We start from the raw sequence: 26626 nt of genomic DNA on the forward strand, positions 1-26626 counted from the left end.
CAGTGCTAATCAGGGTTGACTTATTTTAACTATTTAGCTGCATGTAAAGGATATGGCTAAGTAAATGCTGTTTCAGTGACCTGTTATTTTAACCTCAACCCTTCAGGCTGAGCGTCTTATGGAACAAGCTAGCTGCTGGGAAAAGGAAGAGCAAGAAATATTCTCCACAAGAACTAATAGTAGGCAATCACCTGCAAAAGTACAATCTAAAAATAAATATTTGCGATCTCCAGAAAGTGTGGCCGTGGTGGGGGAGCGAGGGCAGTGCACAGAACAATCTAAGGAGAGCAGTGAGGAGGATGGCGGGGATGAGAATCAGCAGAGTTCGCCTCCCCAGCTGACCAAGCCCCAGTCACTGGCCATGAAGAGAAAGGTGTGTTACCTTAGAGCTTCATTCAAAGCCGTTTGTCTCTGATTTCAATTAAATCCTTACCGTCCAAGTAACAACCTGGTTTTTTGCAAACATTTATAAGACTTTTTTAATCTTTATGTGTTATTTGGACAATTAATTACTCCTTTCTTCTCTTTTCTGCACTCCATCCAGTTTTTATCTTTTGGATTTTTCACAGAACTATAAAATACTAGTGACATAAAAAAATCAGAATTTTCTGTTAATTTTTAAACTAGAGATTGCCCTCTGGTGTTTGGCATTGGTATTGGTTCAATATCTTAATGGTTCTTTCTTTTTTTGTATTACGATGGAGTCCGGCTTGTGGAGTTTGTCTTTTTTTGGTTTTTTTAATATAGGAACTCCTAAAAGGGGAATACTGTTTTTCAAAAGAAATGTTGTTTAAACAGAAGGGGGTTTTTTACCCATATTCTTCTAATTTAAACATTAAATTCTGGTTACTGCCATGTTTGCACTAATTTTTTAATTTCCTTAAAAAAAATCAACTGTTTGAGTTGCTTAAATTAGCAAACTTAAGAAAATCCCAAAATTTTAAAGCACTCACCTTAGCCTTTATATTTAGGTGTCTCTGCTGAGAATTAGGAAGTTGGATTGTCCCTTTGGTTATACTTTGTGAGCTTACTTTATGTAACCATAAATCTCTGAGTATGTATAATAATAGGAAAACAAAATCTTGAACAGTTTTTTTTTTATAGCAGCCAACTAAATGCTTGAGGTGCACTTCTTCGATGTTATCTGTTTTTCTGTGTACATTCTTATTTCTAAAAATAGCAGAAACCCAAAAGGTAGAAGAATAAGCTTTGGTACTTGTGAAGGTTGTTGTGGAATTATAAATCTACAGAGGAAAAATGTGTGAGTGCAATTTATGTAACAGTGCTATGAATATTATTTGACGGAAGACGGTAAAAGATACCACAATATAAAGAAAATTCTAGTCTTCATTTTTACTTATGGAAAGGTTTGTATACATACCTATTTTAACTGCTTAGACTGTTTAGACATTTTACTTTTAGATTCTGTCTACATTTGAATTTGATGCCACGTAAGGTGTTTTTTTGAAGGAGTAAATGGATTATTATAAACTTGCTCTACAAAAATTCATGTCAAGAATCAGTTAATGAACAGGAATGTAGGAAGAGTTTGATTTATGGAATTATTTTTCAGAGACCTTTCATACTGAAAAAGAAAAGGGGCCGTAAGCGCAGAAGGATAAACAGCAGTGTTACAACAGAGACAATTTCTGAAACAACCGAGGTGTTGAATGAGCCATTTGATAACTCAGATGAAGAACGTCCCATGCCGCAGCTGGAACCCACCTGTGAGATGGATGGAGAAGATGATGACTTGAAGCCTGTGATTAGAAAAGCTTTTGAGTATCAACCTGGGCAGCAGAAACAGGAAGAAGAGCAGAACAAGGAGGAGAAAGATATTCATTGTTACAGGCGTGATGAAAATTGTACAGGTAAACCTAAAATGTTCTCACATCTTCACAAAAATAATTTTGTTGGGTTGCCTTCAAAAGAAGTGTTTATTTTTGTCATGCATCTGGAAATTTTTAATGAGATGTATTTAGCTGTTGTTATTACTATAATAATTTGCTCTTTGTATTCAGGAAACAAATCTTATTCAGTCTGAGGCATTGAAGTTCTTGTCATATTGTCAAAAACAGCTTCTATGTCCCTACAGCAGGGCATTTCACTCAACAGTGCAAAGGGTATCACTGGAATATTGTCCAATATGGTTTTTGTGTCAGTGGTAAAGGATACAAGCAAAAAGTAACATTTGATTTACACAAATATTTTTCTATTCAGTATCGTTGGTAATTCAGCAAAATGTTTGGTGCTTCTGTGGCTTAATATATCCTCAGCACCAGGATCCTGTTTTATTTCCCTATGAAAGAGACAAATTTAACTGATGATGAGGCAAAAGATGATGTGTCCTTTCAAAGCTGCTTTTCTAGTTTGATTTCAAGGATATTTCCTGTCAGAAAAGTTAATGGATGGATAGTGAAACTACTAATGAGCTATTCTGAATGTACTCTCCTCCCTTGACCTCCTGGCCCTCAAATTATGCTTATCAGTTTTAATTACAGAATGAATGACTGGACTCTCAGGTCTGTGTATTTTCTCTAAGCCAGTAGCTACTACTTCAGTATTTGTGTAATTGCATGGGAAGTTCCATCCTTGCGATTCTCAGTTAGGGATCATGGGCTGATTTCTATTTCAAACAGCTCTTGTGTGATGTGGTACATTAGAATATTACCACTTTTTCCAGCTTCTCAAGAGGAACTGCTTAAACTAATAGTAGCAAGTTCCAGCTCTGTCCCAGTGGTCAGGTTTGCACGGTTTTAAGTAGACTGGTTTTTTTTAGTTTGCCTATGGAACACATCATCACAATATAGAAGTATCACTGAAGCCATTACAATCCCAAGTGCAGTATCTTATATCTTGATAATTTTCCTTTTTTCTGGAGTCCGTGTAAGTGGTATCTGGGGAGAAAGCAAAGAGGTGAATGTGTTGGGTTTTTTTTTTTCTTGTCAATGGATTAGTTTAGTGTTCTGAGGCACTCTGTGTGTAATTTTAATTATCTTTTGCATTCTATCATCTCTTGTGAACCATGTCATGAGATGTTGCCCATGAGAAAGTACTAGATTGAACCACCTTTTATCAGCATTGGTATTAAAGGATGATTATATATATTTTTATGGTTTGTCCTCCAGAATGGTCAAAGAGGAAACTCAAGACTTTCATGTCATTACTGTCAAAAAAGAGAAATGTGTGTTAGATCAATGTGTATATAAAGTGAAGGCATACTTCTATTCTAAAACCAAAGGTAGAAAATCAAATATTTGGACAGTATTTGCTTTAGTTTACATGTCATGTCATTTAAATCTCTGGGATTTTTCTAATGTATAAAAGGTGGTTCTGATAGTATCTGTTAAAAGGCCACCAGACCATAACATACCTGTGTAGTTTGTTTGAGCTGTAGATACTACATTGTCCTACTGTGTTGAGACCTGTTTATAACTCTTGTTTAATACTTTCTTAATACATTTTGAGTTTATAAATTATTTTCAGGTTTATATTGGAAAATATTGATTAGTCTGCAAGCTAAGACTTGTTTTTTTTGTCTCTATTACCTCCCAAAGATAATACAGAGGATGTAGCTGTGTTGGAAGAAAGCACTAAAGACAATCTTGAACCTTTAAAGACTAAGCAGGGTTGGCCCAAAGGAGTTAAACGTGGTCCATCTAAATGGAGGCAAAGCAAAGAAAGAAAACCTGGCTTTAAGCTTAATTTGTACACTCCACCTGAGACTCCCATGGAGCCTGACTATCAGGTGCAGGTGGAAGAACAAAAGGAAGTAGCTGAAGACAAGCCCTGTTCAGTTCCTGCTGTTACAGAGGAAGCTGTTAAAGAACCTGCTGAAGCACTGCCACCACCAGATGATGAGGCAAAAGAAGTAGAACCTGAACCTCTGCACCCACCCAGTGAACCCTTTGAAAAACAAGAAAATGATACTATGAAAGCTGGGGAAGAAGAAAGGAGCATAGAGGAAGAGGGAAGCAATTCAAAAGATCAAGAAAAAGACAAAGCAGAAGAAGTTTTTGTGCAGAAAGAGGAGTCTGTGCATTTGGATGATCAGGAGGAAGAGGAGGAGGAGGATGAAGAACCTTCTCACAATGAAGATCATGATGCAGATGATGAAGATGATAGTCACATGGGTTCAACAGAAGTGGAGAAAGAGGAATTGCCTGGTGAGGCTTTCAAAGAAATGCTGGAAACTCAGCAATCTTTTTTAGACGTAAATGTTCAAACTGGTAATTCAAATCAGGAGTTAATGGATTGTGGTGTTGACCTTGCAGCTGATGAGTGTGCAAGTGACCAGAAAGAACTTGGTACAGATTCAGACCCAGTGCCTGAATCTGATGATGATCATGCAGACAACAACCAGGACCAAAAAGCTGGCGAAGAACTACATTCCGATTTCAAGGGAGAAACTACTGAGACCATGGAGATTGACTCAGAGACTGTTCAGGCAGTACAGTCCCTAACCCAGGAAACAAGTGAACATGAAGATACATTTCAGGACTGTGCAGAGACTCAAGAGGCCTGTAGAAGTTTGCAGAACTATGCCCACAATGACCAAAGTCCCCAGATGACCACACTGGATGACTGTCAGCAGTCTGACCACAGCAGCCCAGTTTCATCTGTGCACTCTCATCCCAGCCAGTCAGTTCGTTCTGTTAATAGTCCAAATGTTGCTCCTTTAGAGAACAGCTATGCTCAGATCAGCCCAGATCAAAGTGCCATTTCTGTGCCATCTCTGCAGAACATGGAGACCAGCCCAATGATGGATGTTCCCTCAGTTTCTGATCATTCACAGCAAGTTGTGGATAGTGGGTTCAGTGACTTAGGAAGTATTGAGAGCACAACAGAAAACTATGAAAACCCAAGCAGTTACGATTCTACGATGGGTAGCAGTATCTGTGGAAACAACTCTTCTCAAAACAGTTGCTCGTACAGCAGCCTTACATCTAGTAACCTAACACAGAGTAGCTGTGCAGTGACCCAGCAGATATCTAACATTAATGGAAGCTGCAGTATGATGCAACAAGCGAACATCAATTCTCCTCCCACTTGTAATGTAAAATCTCCCCAAGGCTGTGTTGTTGAAAGGCCTCCAAGTGGCAACCAACAGTTATCCCAGTGCAGTATGGCTGCTAATTTCACCCCACCTATGCAGTTGACTGAAATCCCCGAGACTAGCAATGCCAACATTGGATTATATGAAAGAATGGGGCAGAGTGAATTTGGAGCAGGGCATTACTCACAGCCATCTGCCACCTTCAGCCTTGCTAAACTGCAGCAGTTAACTAATACGCTTATGGATCATTCTTTGCCTTACAGCCATTCAGCTGCTGTAACTTCCTATGCAAACAGTGCCTCTTTGTCTGCCCCCTTAAGTAACTCGGGGCTTGTTCAGCTTTCTCAGTCTCCACATGCTGTTCCTGGAGGACCCCAAGCACAGGCTACCATGACCCCTCCCCCCAACCTTACTCCTCCTCCTATGAATTTGCCACCTCCCCTTTTGCAGCGTAATATGACTTCATCGAATATTGGAATATCCCACACCCAAAGACTGCAGACTCAGATGGCCAGCAAAGGTCATGTCTCTGTAAGAACCAAATCCACACCTCTGCCACCTGCTGCCGCAGCCCATCAGCCCCAGATTTATGGGCGAGCTTCACAGACTGTGGCCATGCAAGGGCCCGCACGGACCTTAACGATGCAGCGTGGCATGAACATGAGTGTAAATTTGATGCCAGCCCCTGCTTATAATGTCAATTCAGTGAACATGAACATGAACACCCTTAACGCTATGAATGGTTACAGTATGTCCCAGCCAATGATGAATAGTGGGTATCACAGTAATCATGGGTATATGAATCAAACCCCTCAGTACCCTATGCAGATGCAGATGGGAATGATGGGAACTCAGCCATATGCACAGCAGCCAATGCAGACAGCACCCCACAGTAACATGATGTACACTCCCCCGGGCCACCACGGCTACATGAACACAGGCATGTCCAAGCAGTCTCTCAATGGCTCCTACATGAGGAGGTAGGCCCTGGCAGAGACGCGCTACCCAACTGGCGTATGGCATTGATCTGCACAAATACCTTTGGAGAGTACGATTTCAAAACCAGCAATTGGTGTGAATGCAAAAACATTTGTTGGCACCATTTAAAAGCTGTATGCAGCAGAAAGCCTTATACAAGTTTTTCTTTATTTCATGCTTTGTTGGTTTTTTTATTTTTTTTCTTTGGTTTTGTTTTGTTCTGTTTTGGGGTTTTTTGTTTATTTTTTTAACATTGTGAAATTTAACTTCTCTTTGGGGGGAATTAGGTGGTTTTCCATTTTTTGTTTATTTCACTGAGCTTGAAGTTCTCTGGAAAGGAAGAACTCTTTCTATGAACTGCAATTACACAGCAGCTGATGGTTCAGAGCCATTTTATGTGCCTGCTCCCATTAAAAATGTGGATAAATAGACTCCAAAACTATCAGACAGTACTGGATCATGAGCTTTTTCTCTCTCCTTTCCCCACATGTAAATGCCTTTTAGCAGTTCTTTTATTGTATTATTTTGTTTCTGAAGGTGACACTTCTGCATGCCGCTAATGTCTTTGTTAGTGACAGTGCATTTTGTAGTACTGTACAAGTGTTGTGCTTAACAGTAAGCCATTTCTTAATTTTTTTGCCTTGATTAGGTTACCCTAGTTTGAGGGGTAAAAAAACCAGAACTATATTTTTGTTAATTATAAAACTTGTAAAAATAATAAAAAAAAGCTGCAAAAGCTATTCACATTTTGGTTAGTTCAAAGGGTTTTATTGCTGTATGTTTAGTGTAAAGTTGAGACTCTTTTCCATTTTTGTGACCAGTTTCTTTGGGGCTGGGTAGGAAAACAGGCAGCTTTCTGTTTTATAAAAACTTACGTTTTTTTGTTGATTGAAACATCTCAGTGTTTATTTGTCAAGTTTTGAAACATTTTCGTATATGTCCAAATACTTGGCAGGATTTAAAAAAAAAGTAGTGAATTTGGTGTAAAGTTGCTATTTTATGGAAATGCCTCTAACTTTACATTTTCATTCCATCTGTAGATTTTTCTATCTTTATAAAATATTGGAGTTATTTTTTAAGGGAAAAAATAGAGCAGTAGCGTGTGAATAGCTCAAACTAAGCTTACAGATCGCATGTAAAAAGGCAAAAGTTATTTGTGTCTGTTTATATTGCTTCCTTTTTTGTAGCCTTTGTACCTGTACAGAGTGACTGTAAGGGCCGAACAGAAGAGGCTTGATACATGTAAAAATAGGACCCAGTGACACTCTTGTATTTATCTGTTATCTTTTTAGTCAGTCACTTAAAAAAAAATACCCACAAAAGACCCACCCAAGCAACAAAAATAAAAACTGCAAAAAACTACACCCCCCCCTCCCAAGCTGTACATTTTAACATAAAATAAATTATGATGAGCCATTTTTAGCCTCTTGTGTCTTGTCATAGTTTGATGTTGCATGGGAATTACCTCCTGAAACAGTGTTTGTTACAGTGCTCTCACGTGCTTGATCTAAAGCCCATTACAGTTGGTGGGGTTTGGATTAGGCTGTTCAGAGCTTAGGTGTAGGTTACTCATCATAATTGCATACACCCTGTGAAAATAAAGAATACCTAAGATTATTTTTTTTAATAATCTTAATAAAATATTGAATAAATATGTATTTAATACCTTACAAGGTTGTCAATATTTAATGTATGAAACTTCTTTCCTACAGAAGGTGTGAATATATATATCTCTATATAAAAGGATATATGATAGTAACAGACATGGTGTTTGAACTGTATTTTAATGATAGAATTGTAATCTCTTCCTTTGTCATTGTTGCTGGGTAACAAGATGATGCAAATTCTGCATTAAATGTATGGGTTCTGTGTATATGCATGTATGTGGGTACACACAAACATACAGAGATGAACACTTCTCATGTAGCAATAGAAGGTCTGTTAAAGACAAGAAGGCTGTCTCTATGTGAGCTCCTGAGTGGACAAATTCAAATGTGGGATGTTTGAACCTACACCAGAACAAGTCCCTGTAACAATTTTTCAGAATGCTTCTCATGTGAATGTAGCCACTGTCCTGCAGTAAGGTTACAAGTTAAGGTGAAAGGAGTGACCATCTTGACTGAAAACTGTCCCCATTCCAGTATATAAAACAGCTTTAAATAATATATTTATTATATTATTTAAATAATAATATTTCATATATTTTAAAGTCAAAGAGATGTGTATTTCTTTAAATAAAACCATTACTGTGTGGTGGTACCACAAGAAATCAAGAAATTGATACTACAGATTCATGTACATGACCTGTTGAGTTTTAATACAATGGAGCAGCAGTCTAAAATAGTGAATCTAAATGAGAGCTAAAATTGCTCATCAAATGGTAATCTGGAATAACTTGTGTTTTAGGAGTTCAGAACACCTGATAAGGAGAGCACCATACAAGAAAGATCTTGGTTCATGCCCTTACATTGTCAAATTTGTTGACTGAAGGCAGAGAGTATTCATAGTACTTAAACTTAGTTTTCATCTTTACAAAGTAACTCACCTTTTTATGCTTAAGAAAAGTGGAACTTGATGCAGTTATGTGCAGCCTTCAGGTGTGTTTAGCTTTGTCTTGTGATTTTTCATTTGTGTGTTTTTACAGTGAGTGAAAAAGGCATCTGGGTCTTTATCTGCTGCTCTTCAGTTTCAAGTTTGGAAGCCAGTAACATACAAGCAAATCAAACCTCCTTAACATTTCAGATATTTGCTTACCTGAAACAGCATTCTGACTCCAGCATATTGCTAAAATTCTGTGTTTACAATATATGGGTTAAGAGTTGGTTGGGAAACGATGCATAGTGTGTGCACAGCAGGCAAGTTTCCATTATAATCTTGTTATTTCAGAATTTAATTCCTTTCAGGAGGACAAGGAACCTATCCTACATCTTTTCCCATAATGACAGTTTAGCTGTGAATTGCATTATGGCACTAAACTTTCTGATAAATAAGAAGGTTGTTTTTTCCTTGACAGATGGGCTTGTTCTGTCTTGTATGCACCTTGCAGTGTCAGTTTTGACTTTGTGCTCTAGCACTATCCCAGAGGGGAATGAGCTCTTGCTTTTATCTTCAAAAAATTCTTCACAGAATTGCGACAGGTGATTCTTGTGAAAGGCAAGAGGCTCTTTGGCCGTGCACTCTCACAGAATGCTCCATGCCACTGGTGGCTGGCAAGAAGGAAATCAACTTGCCTTGTTCAGTGTGTGTGTTTGCTGCAGACTTGGCTTGTAGCTGAGGCAGTGCTGCTGACACTTGTGAATCAGCAGCTTGCAAGAGCTGCCTCACTTTGTGGAAGTCATGTGTTCCAGAAATTCTGCTTTTCTGATTTACTCTCATTAATTCTGGGAGAACAGTAGGCAAAAAAAAGCTGGGAAGTAAATGAAAAGTATGTTTACTTCAGAAGTGTTTAATTGGCACAGCTGTGCCAGCAGAGTCCTTCAGGTAAGACCTGATTCTAGGAAAGATCCTTGTCTTTGGGAGCAGGACATGGTTCATCTGGAAGCTGCCAAATGCCAGTTCTCCTGGAAGCTGCACTCAGCCCCTAGCAAAGACAGGAATGGTAAGTGTTGTTACACTCAGGCTGCCTGATCCCCAGCAGTGGGCAAAATGCAGCCAGTTTTTTATTAACAGTGTAAGAATATCTGATATAAGCAGAAATGAAGGACTGCTAAAGGTACTAATCTTCCATGTTAGATCACTGTCTATGTCTCTCAGTTTTATAAGCTGTTTAATTTGTCCATCTGGCAGGGTGGTTGATGGAAACATACTCCATTTATATCAGCATGGTAAATAGAAGGAATGGCCCTGGCAATTTTCTGTAGTGCTGAGGGTCATCAATTATGCATGTGAATCAATGACAAGTCCTCTTTCACTTACAGCAGTCATCCAGCTCTCATGCAGGATACAAGAAAGAAGACAACTGTAGCTTGACAAAGGGATATCCTCACAGATATTTGTTATCTTTTAGTTTATCATTTGATACAGAATTCCTGTCTGTAAAGCAAATGCTCATGGTGTAGTTGATCCTTCATGTAGAGGTTCTCTAACTGCTGTGCTGCCCTGGATTATCACTGTGAAAAAAGAAATAAAATTGCCAGGAAACAGCACAAAAAGGCAAACTCCTGTGAAACCATTCAGGACTCTGGACTAAACAATTCAGTGTTTTTCCTGGAAGATTTCTTCAGGAGTGCCTATCTGCACTCCTTTAAAGGCTGGGGACTTGAGTTAGGATCATGATTTTGGGAGTACTTAGCTAGAAGAGAGTTTTAAGTTGTGCTTGCTTTTGTGTTGTAAATGTTTGGGGTTTTTTGCAGAGAGAAAAACTTATTTGTTGATGTAACAAAGAATTCTGCTAAGGCTGGAACTTTCTAAGATGATGGATTTTAAATTTGGTTTCCCTTTCTCATCTAGACATTGTATTTGAAATGACTTTGGGTTTTTTTCCTAGCAAATAACAAATGATCCCTGTGACTCTGTAATTAACTACACCTTCCCCTCCCCTCCTTTTATGGAGTTGCTTTTCCAGCAGCACAGCCGTGCCAGGGCAGTGCTAGATGGTGGTGCTGTTCTGCTGCTCAGCAGGTGCTAGGCTGTTCTTGCTGTTCCTCCTCTGCAGTGCCAGCTCTATGTCCAGCTCTCTCAGCTGCTTCAGGAAGCCCCTGTTTGGCATGATGCAGCGGTGCCTTGCCACCTGCTCAATGGCATCCACCACCGTCATGTTCTTGTGGATCATCAGGTAAGCCAGGACCAGCGTGGCGGAGCGGCTGCGGCCCATGGCGCAGTGAACCAGCACCTTGCCTGTGGAAACAGAGGGACACGTCACAGCTGACACGGGGTGGTCCTTTCCTCTTGACAGTGAAGGTTTCTGTAGTGCCCCTGCTCTGTTTGGTGTTTGACTCCCCTCACCAGCACTCAATAAGCCTCTCTTACAGCCTCAGTTTTCCCTCGTGTGAAAAATCTTACAGCTGAACACAATCTACGGTAGGGATGATCCATTTATTTCTGTAGGGGGATAGAATATAAGAAAATAAAGATAGTGTAGAAAGTAATCTTACCCCTAAGGAGTTGCAGCTGGGCCAATTATCAAAGATTAGGAGCAGGCCTGACTTTAACAGGCCACAGGTGTAACCAATGAGAAGAAGAGTGCTATAAAAGAGTGGGGGGGCTGGTTGAGAGGGGAACTGGAGTCAGTTGGCTGCTTTGTGAGGAAGAGAGAGTCAGTGCTTGGAGGAGATGCCCATGAGAAACACCAAGAAGGTATGGAACTTTTGTGATAAGAGACAATGGTATGGAACCCCTGCAATAAGATGACAATATAATTCTACACCAAATATCTTTTTATTTGTGGGCAAAGCTTGCAGAGAAGGCCTCGGGAGTGCATTAACTATCATGGCAAGCCCTGCTGCAGCCTTGACTTACATGCCTCACAAACTGTGTGTTTGCAATTTTGGGAACAATAACCAAAGCACAAGAGTGTGGGAGGGTTTGGTGTGCTCTCAGACTGTCCTTCCATGAGAATAAATGGAATGCATAGGGAGTGCCTTTGCCAGTTCTACTAACTAGACACACAAAGTAACCAAATTGGATTTTGGTTTTTTGTTGGGGCAATAATGTCTTTTGAGATTTAGATAGCATCACTTGATGCCAATATTTGAGGGCAGAGGATAAAAAGGTCATAGGCATATAACCAGTGGGTGGAAAAAAACCACCTCTTACTCTATAGAAAAGCTGCTGTAGAAGTTTCTGGCTAGCACCCTGTTGTGTTGAATGCAAGTAATGTTTCACCAGCACCATCATGTGAGTGTTCTAATACGATCATCTCCCTGCAGTAGGAGCCTGTCTCATACCCTGTGAGTGCAGAGTCTGTGCCAAGAGTTTTCACCTCCAAATAAACATGCTACAGTTTAACTCTGTGACACTGCTTGGCTTAGCTTGGGACTTCCAGAGGCAGGAAGTCATTGGCTTTGGATAGTAACAAGGTTGTAAGCCTTGTGGAGCCTTCCCTGTTAGCAGTATCTGGGGGAGGTGAAGGAAGAGAACAGTGAGTGGGTTCAGGTCTGATTGACAGGTTTTGAAACACTTCAAAAGATTTCCAAAAATGATTCAAAGCCCTCAAGGGGGTCTCGCAAAAGGTTGAACTGCTGAAGGAAGTAGATTTGGAGCACGCTCTCTAACACCCTGCTAAGCAGAATTGCTACAAGAGAAAAAAATAAAAACTGTGCTATCAGGGCCAATAATAGTTTATCTCTGTCAGCTATGCCTAGTGAGAAGTGCTGGGTGCAAAGCCATGACTCCTGCAGATTAACTCCTTTGCTTCCAGGCACAAGAGGATGCCTTGGCACAAGCAGCATTGCTATGTAATGGATGCATCAAGAACTGCCAACGCTAAAGGATTAATGGTTACAGTCTGCATCCTAATCCCAGCAGATAGTCTTTGAGGCATCTTGGCAAAATTCCAGTCCTTCTGATAACTAAAAGTGCCTCTTCCTCTCCTGGAAAATGATAATCCATTCTATTATTACTGAAAATATTTGAAGTGGATGAAAAGACACATTTGTTTAGCCCTTCAGTGCTTCTCTTTAGAGCTTCCCACCTTGTAAATCTGTTGCTGTTGATGTGATAAAATAGGTGATGGGACAAGGAGCGCTTTGTTTTGTGTGGGTGGCAAATGGAGGAGATCTAGGAGAAAATACAGTTTTGTGTTGTGTTAACAAAGGCAAAAAATGGCTGTACAGTCTTCTGAAATGTCCACTGGTTTGCAGAAAAAGAAGTTTGTCCTTGGCTGTGTGTGAATAGTGAAGAGCCAACTGCCTGTTACCACAGAACACTGACACTCTTCTGCAGAGCCATGTCCCTTCTGTGCTATTTTGTAGGCTCTTCATTCTAATATAAGGACCACTCGGAACCCTCATTTCCCAAAAGGGAGTCTGCTCTTGCAATCTTGGATTCTGACCACTTAGATCTTCAAGGTGTGCCAGAATATATACTATCAATGCACAGAGAGAGGTCTGCTGAGTGGTGACAGATCTCTGAAATACTTTGTGCACTTGACTTGGGTTTGTGTTTCTTGAAAATTTGTCTAGATGCAGCTCTACTTTTTCAGAATCATTTGGAACCATGAATATTGAGGTCTTTGGTCAAAAACCTCAGGTCTTCATAATTTTCTAATATGTTTCTTCCTACTTTGTTTTCTTTTAAAATCTCTGTCTTTAGTGTATTTTTCCCAGACATTTTAATGTGAAGTGAAAATGCCATTCCCCTTTGTTCTACATTTTGAGTAACTAAAATTTCAAGGGAATGAGTATTAAATCTGTAGCTTAGTAGGAAACCTAAAAAAAATCTTAAAATAATGCCTTCCTTTCATGTTATACAGGCCTCCCTGATAAAAAATTTAAGCTGTTCTATGGTCTGAATTGCATGTTTTGGGAAAGCTTTCTGCCCAGCTGAATGACATGCCCAGCATGCATAATTGTGACTCATTAGAGTTTGCCTCTAAATCTTACTCTTATAACTGCTCTTATGTCCAGTAGCCCATGCTTAAGCCCTACAAATACTGTTCTGATCAGGGAGTTTCTTCATCATCATGAAGATTTTAAATGTTAAGTCAGAATTAGGACTGTTTTGACAGCATCCAAATTGCCAAGCTTTTTGGTCTGATTCAGAGAGGGCCTTCTTCATTAGAATGACAATTTGTTTCAATAGCACTGACTATTGAGCACCTTCCCAGCAAAAATCATTATCTGAAGACATCTATTCAATGAATCTGATAATTTGGCTGAAGGTCATACCCCAGATAGAGCCAGACTAAGTTCATCAACACACAGATTCTGGTCACACAAGCTGAGGCTTTTTCCTTTCTCCCTCTTTCCCTCTCTGTGTTTGCTCAGTTCTAATACAAAGCAGTAAAGCAATGCAAAGCTGTTACTGATCAGTAGTATTTAGCACCACACACTGAAGTCCCATGTCATTACCACTGGAGACAGGTGCTTGGTTACTTCATGCAAAATCCTGTTTAGGAATCTGGATGCTCTTTGTCAATCAGGAAGGAGCACACAAGTGCACCTTCATTGCCTGTTCATTTGGCACTTGAAATGCAGAACGCCTTTCTGCACTAGATGTGCATTCACAAATAATACATTTATGTTGTTGGAGGAGAGCCCTAGGTACCTCTAGTCTTTTCTTCCATAGGAGGCACCAGTCCACTTTAGTCTAGCTTCTGGAGTCATTCTATTCTGTGAATGTGTATTGGAAAGTTATGCTTTAAACCTGTGTCATCCTGGGCCATGCATCGCGTATTTACACGTCTCTGGCTGGGCTAAGAGGTGTACATACACACATTTTACTTTTCCCTCATGAGAAAGCTAAGAGCTTGCTCTTTTTCTTCATGGGTGTTACAGTAGGTCTTCCTTAGAAAAGATCCTAGATGACTTGTTTAAAAGCCATTTGAATGTGGCAGAATTGACTACAGCTACAGAAATCACTGCCATTTGTAGTATCTACTTGAGTGCAGATTTTTTTGTTTATTTTATTTGTTCACCCAGTCACTCTTCAATTTGGTTTTGTGTTCCAGTGCAGGGCTGGTGCTTGCTACTGTCTCAGGACTTCCTGGACTTTTATGTGGTTTTGAAACAAAAAGGTTAATATGCCCCCATCTCATCCTTTCCTCCTACAACATTTATTGGGAAGCAAGGCTTTTTTTTTTGCCCTTGCTGCTTCTCTTGTGCTTGTTTCTTTACCTCAGTGCAGCAGACTAAAGTCTTATGGGAACAGGAGGGTGGTGGGAATGAGGAAGTCTGCATTTCTTATTCCAGCTACTCCAGTCTGACACTGACCTCTGGCCTCCAGCCATGGCTAGACACAGGTGTGTGCTAGTTATCCTCTCCTTTCCAAAGGCACTGCTTCAGACACACTTTTTTAAAATGCTGGGTATCTTTCTTCATAAGCAAGTAAGCTCCTGAAGCAGTTTCTCCTGCTATTAGGACTTTGATTTTTAAAACTGATCTGCTTTCAAGGTTTTCTCCTGAGCAAGGGAAGGGACTGTTGTGTGGACTGTACTTGTTGAAAGGGCAGAAGTGTAAAGACCTGGCTGGCTATTGGAAGCAAGTCAGGTAGTAACTGCCTGCAGCTGAGGTAGACAGCCAAGAACAGAAGCTGACACAAGGCTAGAAACTTGATATCTGACCCTATGATATTAAGGTCTCTATAGGTCAGCAGGAAAGTTTTAAGTTTCTCAACTGGTTTCTGGTAAAATATCTTGCTGAGATTTTTTTTAAAAGTATGTGAGGGGAAGGAGTAGGAGTAATACTGAAAGTCAGTGTGAGGCCTAGGCTGTAGCACTTGACATCAGTGTCAGGCCTTCTGATAGAACACTGCTGGAGATCAGCAAATAATGAATTGCAGTAATCAAGCTGAGAAATTACAAACACTTTAATGAAATGTTTCTAGTTTACTGCTGTCAGAACTGTACCAGTTCCCTGCTGCTTGGAAGATGGCAGAGAAATAAATGTTACAGGTTGGGGTAGATCTGATGGTCAGGTAGGAGGGGTGGTTTCTATATTTATAGAGAGAATCTAATGGTGCAGAGCACAAAGCTGTGGAATGATGACATGGAATGTCTGAGACCACTTGTGTTCTACTCCCAGCACTATGCAACTAATATTTATTAAACCTGTCTTGATAGGGGCTAATTAGGAAAAGGAGGAAAAGACAGCACATTCATGGCACCTAGGCAATTTCCAGTTGTCTCACGTGTTTTTGAAGGAGTCAAAACAACAAAAAAATCTCTGTCAGACAGGACCCCTTGATAGCAGCTGTGATGAGAGTTTTGACAAAAGTGCTTGGTGAGAGGCTCTTGGGGTGGTATTAGTGAGAAGGGTCATCATAAATACATCACTGCCTTCTCTTAAACTTGTTCCCTACTACTAGTTGTATTGTCTCTGGTAAACTATATTGAACTTGTTTCATTCCTGCAAGGTTAAATGCCATGGAACTCTGCTTTTAATTACTTGTGGTAAATATTATACTGGTTGGAACCGTTTTCAGCACCCTCCTTACTTCTTTCATCCTGAAGAGCGTTATCAATGAATTTGGAAGCCGAATAAAAGAACTGGCTGAGGTTGAAGGTGGGGAGATCATCAGCCTCCACGCCGTGGTACTGCAGGGCCATGCTGCTGTAGTACTGCGCTCCCGTGTCCACGTTGCGCTGCCCGTGGGCCGCGTTCAGGATGTGCGTGAACCCCGCCTTCTCCAGGCTGTAGCGATCCAGAGCCGTTTTCCTGGGAAAACAAGAGCTGCCATGTAACTCAACAAGCTTCTTCAAGGCTAGAAAAAAAAAATTAAGAAAACCTCTGATTTGGTATGTTCTAAATGTTAGTGAAACTGATAATGCTTTAACAATGCATAATTTACCATTTTAAGGATCTTAAGATATTGTCATTCTGTTTGAAGCTGTCATTCTTTTGGAGTTCCTAATTATCTCCCTCAGGTCCTTAGAGCATGTTTAATATGGATTTATTTTGCTGTTACCTGTGCACATAGGCAATACTGGCTTCCATCCATCTTGTACAAGAAGAAACTTGGGATACAGAAAGAAATAGAAGGAATTATCTAAAGTCAGAAAAGGAAATCAGTGGTGGAACTTGAAATAGGACCCATGAATGCTGTTTTCCCCTTCAGTCCCATCAAATGATATTGCAGATGTAATAAGAGTCAGTAATATGTGAGTAGTAAAATAGTCTGGGATTCAAAAAGAAACTCTTCTTCCCTAAAAGAAGGTACTGAGTTCTTCTCAATTTCTATAAAAAATAAATACAATTTTAAAATCCCATCCCTATGTGAATATAACTTCCTATCACAACTCCATTTTACTGTCTTGTTTGGTCAAACCAGAGGTCTAAAGCAAAAAAGAACTATATAAGGAAATTTGATATTAGCCTTCAGAAGAAGCTGGAATTCATGTATTTAGCCAAAGGTTCTCATTTGTTCTTGTCCTCTTCGCTTGGACAAGGGAAGTCAGAGAAGAGAGGAAAGCTTAGATTTGTATGTTCAATACCCACTGTAGGTGCTTGCTTTAGGATAAAATTCCTAAAAAAATGTAAAGTTCACGGCCAAGCATGTAAAAACTTTTTCTCTTCCATTACAGAAAGCTTTTAGTTTGGGAAAATTTTGTTCTGAAAAAGCTGTCAAGTTTCATTAGTGCCTAGGAAAACTACAAAGCTTTTTACAAAAAGAAAAAAATGACATAACCTTTATTCTGTTAATATATTTTCACATAACTACTGCATGATGTAAAAAAGCTTTTTCCAAACAAAAGTACCTCTCTCCATGAATGTTTCTTGAACACTTCCATGTGTAAATGTAGCTGCTGTCACACAGGACATTGTGGTGGGCTACCTGCTGTGTTTCATAATTCTAGTGGTGACAGCCCACAATAGCTTGAAGCTGACTGCCTTTCCAAGCTCGCAGTCAAAACCCCCTCTGAGCAGTCAAGGACCTAATGATTAGAGCACTTAACTGGGATATGGGTACTGAAGGTTTTACCTATGCTTGCTCTTACTTAAATTAAGCCCATGATCATTGGCTGCTCTGGGTAAATATTGCCCTGCAGAAATTCCTTTCTGGTCAGGAATGATAATGTCTTGACAGTACTGGTATTTTTGCCATGGAATAATGCCCGACATCCCCTATACAATCATGTAAAAGTCAAATAAAAGCTTCTCTTAGTGTGGTGATGCCTACCTAATAAGTTTAGTAGACCCTGGAGCACTGCTAATGGTGTAAGTTGCCACTTTCACCTCATGTTAAATAATGCCTACTCCTTCCCTTTGTATTCCTATAGCAGTGATTGACTGAGGAAGACTTTCTTCTCCCTCCTTGTAGGAGATTTTGTGCCTTAGGATTCCCTGTATGTAAATATTGCCAGCAAAGACACTTCAGTTCTATACGGAAAGGATGGAGAGTACTTAAAATAAAACAGGTTAAATGTCCTGGCTGAAGTGGTGCAGTGAATAACTACTACTCTTCATTTTGATGTCCTTGAGGTGAGCTACAGTTCCTGTTTTCAAATTAAGCCTGTCTTTGTTTTACCTCCCTGATGCTGGAATAGAGAAAAGGTGGTTTTCATTGATCAGACTTGGCCCAAGGCATCTATCCTACAAACCATGTAAGACTGAGGGGCTTCAGGTCAGAGACCCATGCACAAGGAGAACCCTTGCAAGTGGAGATCTGCATGCTGAGTAGGAAGCAGGACTGCAGAGTAGTAAGGGTCAGTAGAAAACCAAATTTTTTGATGGACTGTACATACTATCACACTTGGACTTCTGCAAGCACTGCTTAGGCTAATAAATAGCATTAGAATTAAATTATGAAGTTGTTCTGAGCAAGGACAATGTCAAACAATAGGTCACAGTCATTAACATTTGACACTTGTTTTTATATGAAATCGAATTTTCCTGTTTCCTTGATTGGAGATTGCCTTTTGACGCAGTGGATGCCACTAATGCATTTTTCTGACAGTCACACAGTCTTGTTCTGTTTTCTCCAACCTGATTTTGCAATGTTGGGCGGCCTCAGTTTTCCAGTACATATTCAGAAAGAAGGGATGCTGTCTTTCAGTAACTTTCATAAACAGTTCAGCCTGGCCAAGCTTCTCTCAACTTCGCCTTCCATCTCCCAGTCTTGCCTGTAGCTGCATTCTGTGAATTGAAGGCTCGGGATGGAATTATTTGTATTTAATCAGTTTAATCATTTTGCACCACAAATGCATTAGCAGTTGTTTTGCCCTTGACCTGTGGGAGGTTGGGAATAGGCACATTGTTACTCTGCTTGCTCTGTTTGTTTCCCAACTTGGGCTGGAAATGGACTCAGAAGCAGCAATGTATCAACCTTGAATGGTGTTGCAAAAATTCATTATAAATGCTCAGATGTAACTATACCATCTTCTGTGATATAACTTTTTTTTTTTTTTTAAACAGCAAATTACACGTGTACCAAGGAATTTATGCTGTTTTCCTCAATGCTTGAGCTAGGCTGACTTTAAAATGTTATCTGCTTTCTAATTATGCTGGATATGCAGACTGATTTAGCAATAGCCTTTGGACTGAATAGAACCTTACCCAATGGAATTGTTTTCTTTATTATATGGATCCATATTTTCTTCTTTTTACTGACATTGCTAATCTGAAAAACTTCCAGAAAATGAGTGCTCAGTGCTGAGCACTCAAATCTGTTAAGTTCTCCACATTTTCACTGGAATAGCTATCACTCAAACTATGTGTAGGTGTTGTAGAACCTGTTAGTGGAAGCAAGACCTAAAATACCTGCCCTAAGTGGAGCAGGGTCAATACAGTCCTGTGGCCACGTGGCTTTTGCATCTGCAGGCCAAGCTAGTGCACACAGTCTGTAAAGAGGGTGTTAGGCACCTTTCTTACAGCAGATACCCTGGACACTTTTATCTATGGAAAGATTTTCCTGAGGTTTCTAATATGTTGTGTGGAGATAGGAAGAAACAGTTGTTGTGTAATAGAAAATAGGGTTCACTGGACTGCAAGAGGTGCTTGCCTTGGGCTTTAGAATCTGTATCTTGTGAAGAAAGCTGAAGTGACACTTAGTCTTTTTCAAGAGCAAGAGCGCTTGATTTCAAACCTAATATGGAGATTAGAAAGTACTTTAGCTCCTGCCTCTTTCTCTCTATCCCCTCAGTCTTATACTTGATAGTTACATTTTCATAAGAGATTTCACTACTGTTCTTTGAAAATTTTTCCTCTTTTTTTTTCTTTGTAAAATCTTTCCCCAAAATCTAGGCAAAGAGCCCAGCTGGACCACCACTTGTCATACTGGCTCAGGTTTATCTGCTTTTTACCTCCTGTCAGCCAGTACTTTGTACTTTGATCATAAACATGACCACAGAGAAGCTCTGTGCTGAGACTGACACTGCCATAGTTAAACTTGGGGTCACACTTGGTTTGCAGCAGCTTGGTGGCCAGTTAGCAGAGCAAGCAACAGCCTGGTAAGGCACCAGGTGTGAGACCTGTGTGCCTGTAAATGGGAATGTTACTGTGCCCCTCAACTGTTTGCCTGGACTGCCTATAGCCAGCAGTGAGCTCTGCCTCTGTGGGAAGGACTGGGCTGCTCTCCACCCTCAGCTGAGTCTGCAGTGTCAAAGCTGTTGTGAAAACATCCCTCTGTACCCTGTAACCAGAACCTGTGGGGTTTGCTGTGTTTCATCATGCATGGTGCTTCTGATTACACCCCAAGGAGAAGGGAATGCTCTTGGCCTTGCTTGCAGTTTTCACCGTGCCTGAGGTATCAATATTGTAGAGGAAAGAGATAAATAAATCAGGCATAAGTATCTGTAAATATCTGATTGGTTGAGGTTACTAATAGCATAGGATTGTTCAGGGCAATATGAATCATTACCTTATTGGAGGATTTATGACTGCATTTCTAATTCAATTTTGACTGGAAAAGGCATTGGGGTTTTTTTCCTTGCCATTTGCTCACTATCAGAGTGTAATAGTCAAGCTAACAACATTCTTCTTTTCCCCTCCTTGGGTGCTGCTGTCTCCTATTAAACTGTGATTAATACTTTCACTTTTGTGATTATGGTTGAATTTTAAGTAGCCATTGTAAAGAGGAGTTTGCTACAAATGCCAGTGTAGGTGAAGCTGTAAGCACTTGGCTACTCTAGCAATTGTTTTCATTTTGTATATCTCCACCATCTGTGCTATTAGCACTTGATTTCCTTTCACATGGTGCAGCTGTTGTCTCCAGTGTCTGCCTTGAATGTGTTCCCGTGCAAGGAAGGTGAAGTGTGGCACTGGGAGATAACAATGAAAATTTCAATGTAATTCAGTTTAGTAAGAGATGACCTGTGCTGATTAGTCCCATGTTAAAGCTCATCAGCTCTTCAGTTCAGAGCACATAAACTTATGCTAAAAGTTAAATATACCCAGAAGTCCTTTTCTCTGTGTTAAGCAAAAGCTCAGTGCTTTGCTGAATCTGACCCTGCATTTACTGTAGGGCAGATGGACTCATAAACATGTTTTGAAAGTTCTGAGGCAAGGGGGAGTACTTTGATGTGGGAATCCCACCTCAATGGTGAAAACTGGAGATAAAATCACTTTCGCATATGGATATATTGATACTAACAGACTCACCAAAAGGGGAAACTGACCGAGACAAAAGTGTCATCCATTTTCAGATGGTTCCCAAAAGACTGTTTACCTCTCTTGGCTTGTGCAAGGGCAAGTAGAGGGCTTGTCTGAGACTTTAACTGTGCCTGCTGTCAGTTTTAAGGCTAAGTTTTATAGGATCAATAGCAAGTGCTGCAGCAAACTCTGTGTTCTTCTGGAAGAAACAATGTGTAAGTAGTTACAACATGAAAAAGAATGCTTTCTTTTAGGTTGCTGTCTCCACTGTACCAGATCCCCTCTCTCTTTTCAAAAATACTGTCATAACAAGCTTTAGTCCCAGCTGCTTTTGTTAGAAAGTTGCCCAAATCAATGGAATTGGAGGAGAGGGGAAAAGAACTTGCAGGCACTGCAGCCTGCACCTTCACACACAGTATTAAGTATACTGAAAGCAGCTAACAAAGTGAAGATGTGTGGCTCATGAGGAAAACATAAATACACCTCCTAAAGGAAGGAAGTAGTCCTCCAAAATACCTCAGGAGGGTGTGGGCAGAGCAACTCCCTCCCCAGGTAAGTTAGCACCTTACAGCTGGTACTGCTCAACCAGATGACTGGTGTGCTTATCAACTTCAAGTAAAGCCAAGTCTCTTAAACTTCATGCAAAGGTTGTGCATTGCAAACATGTTTCAGTATAGACTATTAAAGCCACAGATTGATGTGACCCAGATTGACAAAACACCAGGAAATCTGAGGCAACATGTTACTAGGAGAGGAATCGCCTCTCTCGAACTTTTCCATTTTCTTAAGTGCTAAAGGAAAGCTCGATGCAGGATGATTTACCAGATGGTCAGTGTCAGAAAGAAGCTTGCTGAATATAGGCAATATTGACACTTTCTTAAGAAAATCTGGCAGTTCTCCCTCCTGAGGAGAGATGTTGAGAATTTCCAATAATACTGACCCAATTTTCTTTGGTAACTCTAGTACTGAGAGAGTCTGGAGATAGTGTAGCATTGTATCCCCTTTTCCTTCTGAGGTGTTGCTCCATTTCTCTGGGTACCTCCTGCTCAGTGTGAATTAAAAGAATTTTTAGGTACCACTGAAAACAGTGAATGAGATCATCAGGATATGGGATGGAAAATATTTAGTATTTAATTTTCCTCTCACCCAAAATGGTGGATGTAGTTTTTGTAAGTGATACAACCTAGATAGAGGAAATAGCTCTCTGCTTTCTATACAGCAAAGGCACCAAGCACTCATGCTGTGTTCAGTCAGTTCCTGGTCTTGACTTCAGTCACTCATCAAATGTTAGAAATCACTGATAGACAGAGATGTTATATGGGGAAGTGTTACTTGTCTTGGAAACCATTGGAGTGTTGAGGTTTACTGTCCAGCATTAAAGATCTGATTTTCTGGATTGTTAAACTGCTATTACAATTGGCAGGTTCTCATTCTACCCAAGTTAAAACTATATCCTCAAGAGTGTTGTTATAATCTAAATCCGTATTTGCTTCTATTTTTATATGATTAATACTGATGTAGATGCTAGGAGTTGGCAATACTAAACGGTGGGAGGTAGCTGTTTTCTAGCCTGAGAGAGTCCCATCTGTTTTCTTCTAGGTTAGTGTAAATTGTCTTTTTACTTGGTCACTTGGACAAAGCCATGCCATATTGCTTCTCTGCAGAAAGGTAAGAGGAGAGAATGAGTTTTAGTTATGCATACATTTCATGTTTAGTTATTTATCTTAATTATCGTGCACTCCAAATTGTGGGTTTGGGTTACTCATCTTCCTTACCTGCATCACATCTGAAGACTGTGAGTCATGGCAAGGCACAGACTATAGCTTTTGTGAATTGCAAGCTCAGTTCAGCTGCATACCCAGAAAATTATTTTTCATACTTAACTTGTAAAGAATTACATTTCAAAAGACTTTTTTTTTTTCTGGGAGTAGTTTGAGAACATGGCAAGACCTGAAATTGTGATCAGAGCTTAAATCCTAAGGAGATCTAGTGCATGTTTAAGAGGAAAACAAATTGGGAGGCCTTTGTCTTCAGCCAAAATATTCTTTGAACTTCAGAAATGTGGAAGCCTAAACATCATCTCGGGTAATAAGGCCATCACTGAAGAGCTGCAAGAAGAAACTACAAGATGAGTAACTGGCAGAGACTTTCCATGTGATCCCACTGAACCAAGCAGGTTTGGGATTTGCCAGTAAAACTGCCTCCAAGCAACCAGGTGGCCAGTGAAACAAAGGAGAAAAACAAGGCTGCTTTCTATCCCTTTAGAGGACTTCTAAATATGAGGAGGATACATGCAAACACTTATCCTGGTAGCAATTGCCTCAAAATTGTGGCCAAGAGTGTTTTATTCCTGTCGCTGGGCTGTGTCATACAAATTCCAGTATCTGGTCTTTAAAAGCCCTTGGAACTTGCTGGGGGAAAATTTCACTTGGAGCTGAACACAGCATGTTATATTTTGAGGCTTTGATTATTCTGGGTCTGACAGGCTCATAGAGATTTCATTGCCTCTGGGCAACATCTGCAGTGAAGCCTCATAACAAAAGGATGGAGTGGCCTCACAGGGCTCCTTGATAGCCTGGATTGCATTAGAAGGAAGATGTGGTTACGTAGCCAGGGTAATTAATTAGCATTTCCATAAGCAGTCACAAGTCCTGTTAACCTTGTAAATGCAGGAGGCAGGAATGAAGCACAGATGTGGAATCTCTGAAGATAAACTCTGCATGTATGTGTTCGCTTGATTTTGTTGATGAGTTCCACCAAATTCTTTCAACATCAACCTTAATTTAGCTTGGCTAAAGATGGAAATGCACCCAACATCTGTTCATGGCTTGTGGCATCTCTTTGGCCACCAGTTCTAAAGCAAGATCTTAAAACAATACAAAAACCCTGCCACACTGAGGGGGTAAGCTATTGGTCTGGAGTAAGATACGTAGGTGGCTCCAGGAAAGATAGAAAGGTCCATGGACTTTGCCTGTTTCAAAACAAATTTTAGTTAGGGTAGTGAAAGCCTGCGTCTTGCATGCAGACCAGTTCTCAGATTTTCTGCCACATCAAGTTTGCCCGTGCCTGGCTGACAATAGTAGTTCTCTTTTGGGGAGTTCCATTTTCTGGTGAAGTTTTATTTCTGTCCGTCCCCCCCCCCCCCCCCCCCATCTGCTCCTTACTTGTTTTTCCTTCTCCATAGGTTTTCTCATGCTTTTGTCTTGTCATGGTGGGGAACTTGTTTTCCTTTGAAGCACCACTGGTTTTCCTCTTGACTTAAGACCAGTCCTCAGCAGAAAGACATTACCCAGCATGATGGGTTCTAGCTCCACGTGCCTCTCAAGAAGTTTGTATTTTTGTTCCTCTGGTTAGTTTGTATGAAGTGCCAGGTGTGTGGTGTATTCAGAGTCACACCTTCTAGCCTTTACTAAATTACAGGGTGTAAGAAGTCACTGCTACAGGAAGATTACAGGAAAGAGTCAGTGACTGCTGTCCTGGGCTGAGAGACTGACTTCTTGTCTGGTCACATCCCTTTGCTCAGCAGGCACAGCTATAGCTTCATCACAGAGATTAGAGGAAAATTATTCTAACAGCTTCATTCAGAATAATTCTGATGGTGATTCTAAACAATGAAGTAGGAAATAAATGCCAGGAGAGGCTGTTCTTTATGGTAAATCTTTAGTTAGAGATATCTAACTGGAGGGGCAGGGCAGGATGTGGAGAGAAAAACTCAATCCCCTTTTCTTCCTGAATCATTTGGACAGGCTGTTCCCATGGTTTAATTTTTTTATCCCACACAACACACACACACAGACTCTCTCCCATCCCTGTCTCTAAAAGTGGGAGCCTTGGCTTGGTACAAGACCAGAACTCTTGTGTCTTTCTGTTGCCTCTGGCGCCACAGAAGTAATTGGTGGATGATATTAGGAGCCTTGTAACTTATAAAGCTGTATATCTTTCCTCTTTTATAAGCTGGCAACAGATGGATTTTAGGACCTTTTAAAAAATTATTGAGAACTTTGGAGCCACTGGGGCTCCTACTTGTGTCTTTCAGTGATGATGTAAAAATATGTCATGCTAGTGCAGGGTGTAGAGGAAAATGGGAATTGGACCAATAATGGCAAAGGGATAAGAAAGGCTCTCTTGCTCTGCTCAGGGCTTGGGCTGGGGGATTTTCTGATGGCATGTCTCCTGCTGCAGCAGTCTTCTCTGCTTCTTGGAACAGACTGCTTCTAGTTTAGTCCTGTGCTCAGCAGGACTAAGTCTGTTTTGGGGTTTGTTTTTTTTCCAAATCACATTTGGTCAGATCAGTGAGACACATCTCTGCAGCTTTGCCTTCCTCAGGGTTCTGTTTGCTTTAATCTCTTGAGCAATTTGGAAATGCAGAGTGTTCTATGTCCACAAGTACAGGCTTGGAAATGCAGAAATACTACTGCAGGGTGAGCTGTCTCTTGAGTTGCTTTTCAAGAATTACATTTTAGGCCTAAACCAACCTAAGGTGTGGCAAACACATCCAGGCCATGCTCTGTAACTGTGGAACAACTTTCACTCAGAGATAAATAACAAATTGCTCCTTGAAACAAACCATTTAAAATAGATCATGACGAGCTTCAACCTCTGCAGCCTACACTGGCGCCACTACCAGTGCTGTCACTCTGTCTTTAACAGCAGACGTGGCTGCACTTCCTCTGCTCTTTCCTGAAGCAGCAGTAACAGCCAGGGCCATGCCAGGCTCTGACATCTGTCAGTGGTTTCAAACACTTTGCTCTGTCAGTGAGCTGTGTTTAGAAGAGCTTGGTCATGCCCTGTGTAGAGGACATGTAGCAGGTACACTTAGCTGCTACACAGGGGGTACTGTGTGCACTTACTCATCTCCTATGTAGAGGTTGGGCCAGACTTCATTGACGTGAGTGTACTGTGGGCAGCCCTTCCACAAGAGCCTCTCCAGTTCAAATGCCCCTGGGGTACAATAGTCCTCATCAGGATCTACTTTGACTGCTGTATATGCGTTTTTCTTCCCAGCGTTCCAGCTCCCTGATGACATCTTGTCCATGAAGTAGCGCTCTCAGGATGTGCGAGAAACTGGAATGCAACCAGAACAGAGCATTAACCCAAGGAAGCACAAAGCCAGTGACTCCTGCTCCAGCCGTGGCATCCTGGGAGCAGCACTGACCAGGTGGGATTGAGCATTGCTTGAGACAGATGTACCTGTTCTGTGGCAAACACAGACTTGCACCTGGATTTCTACCTCCCCAGAGTAAGGTGAGGAGTATGTTGTTGAATGAGCTCACCAGCAAAGGAAACCAAACTCAGAGGTTTGAGATTATTGAAGTTCAGTCTCTTGTCTGGATTTTGTTTCCTGAAAAATCCACTGGCAAGAATTTGGTAGGTCTAACAGCCTAGGGATCTAAAGCACCTAGGGGAA

General features: G+C 40.6%; 2 protein-coding genes across 2 annotated transcripts in view; one reads left to right on the top strand and one right to left on the bottom strand.

The window, feature by feature from the left end:
- The window catches only part of KAT6B (lysine acetyltransferase 6B), a 102873-nt gene extending 95417 nt beyond the window's left edge, over nt 1-7456 (top strand). Inside the window, exons 15-17 of the mRNA XM_066554304.1 lie at nt 107-373; nt 1574-1871; nt 3558-7456. Of these exons, the coding sequence (XP_066410401.1) occupies nt 107-373; nt 1574-1871; nt 3558-6040 (3048 nt within the window). The 3' untranslated portion in view covers nt 6041-7456. The remainder of the gene's footprint in view (nt 1-106; nt 374-1573; nt 1872-3557) is intronic.
- Nucleotides 7457-10622: 3166 nt separating this feature from the next.
- On the bottom strand, nt 10623-26254 carry DUSP29 (dual specificity phosphatase 29). Its single transcript, XM_066554785.1, has 3 exons — nt 26070-26254; nt 16127-16347; nt 10623-10870 (listed from the first exon to the last, which is right to left on the bottom strand). The coding sequence occupies exons 1-3, from the start codon at nt 26252-26254 to the stop codon at nt 10623-10625; spliced, it is 654 nt and encodes a 217-aa protein (XP_066410882.1).
- Nucleotides 26255-26626: the final 372 nt, after the last annotated feature.

The sequence above is a fragment of the Molothrus aeneus genome, chromosome 8, assembly GCF_037042795.1.
Source record: "Molothrus aeneus isolate 106 chromosome 8, BPBGC_Maene_1.0, whole genome shotgun sequence".
NCBI classification, from domain to species: Eukaryota; Metazoa; Chordata; class Aves; order Passeriformes; family Icteridae; genus Molothrus; species Molothrus aeneus.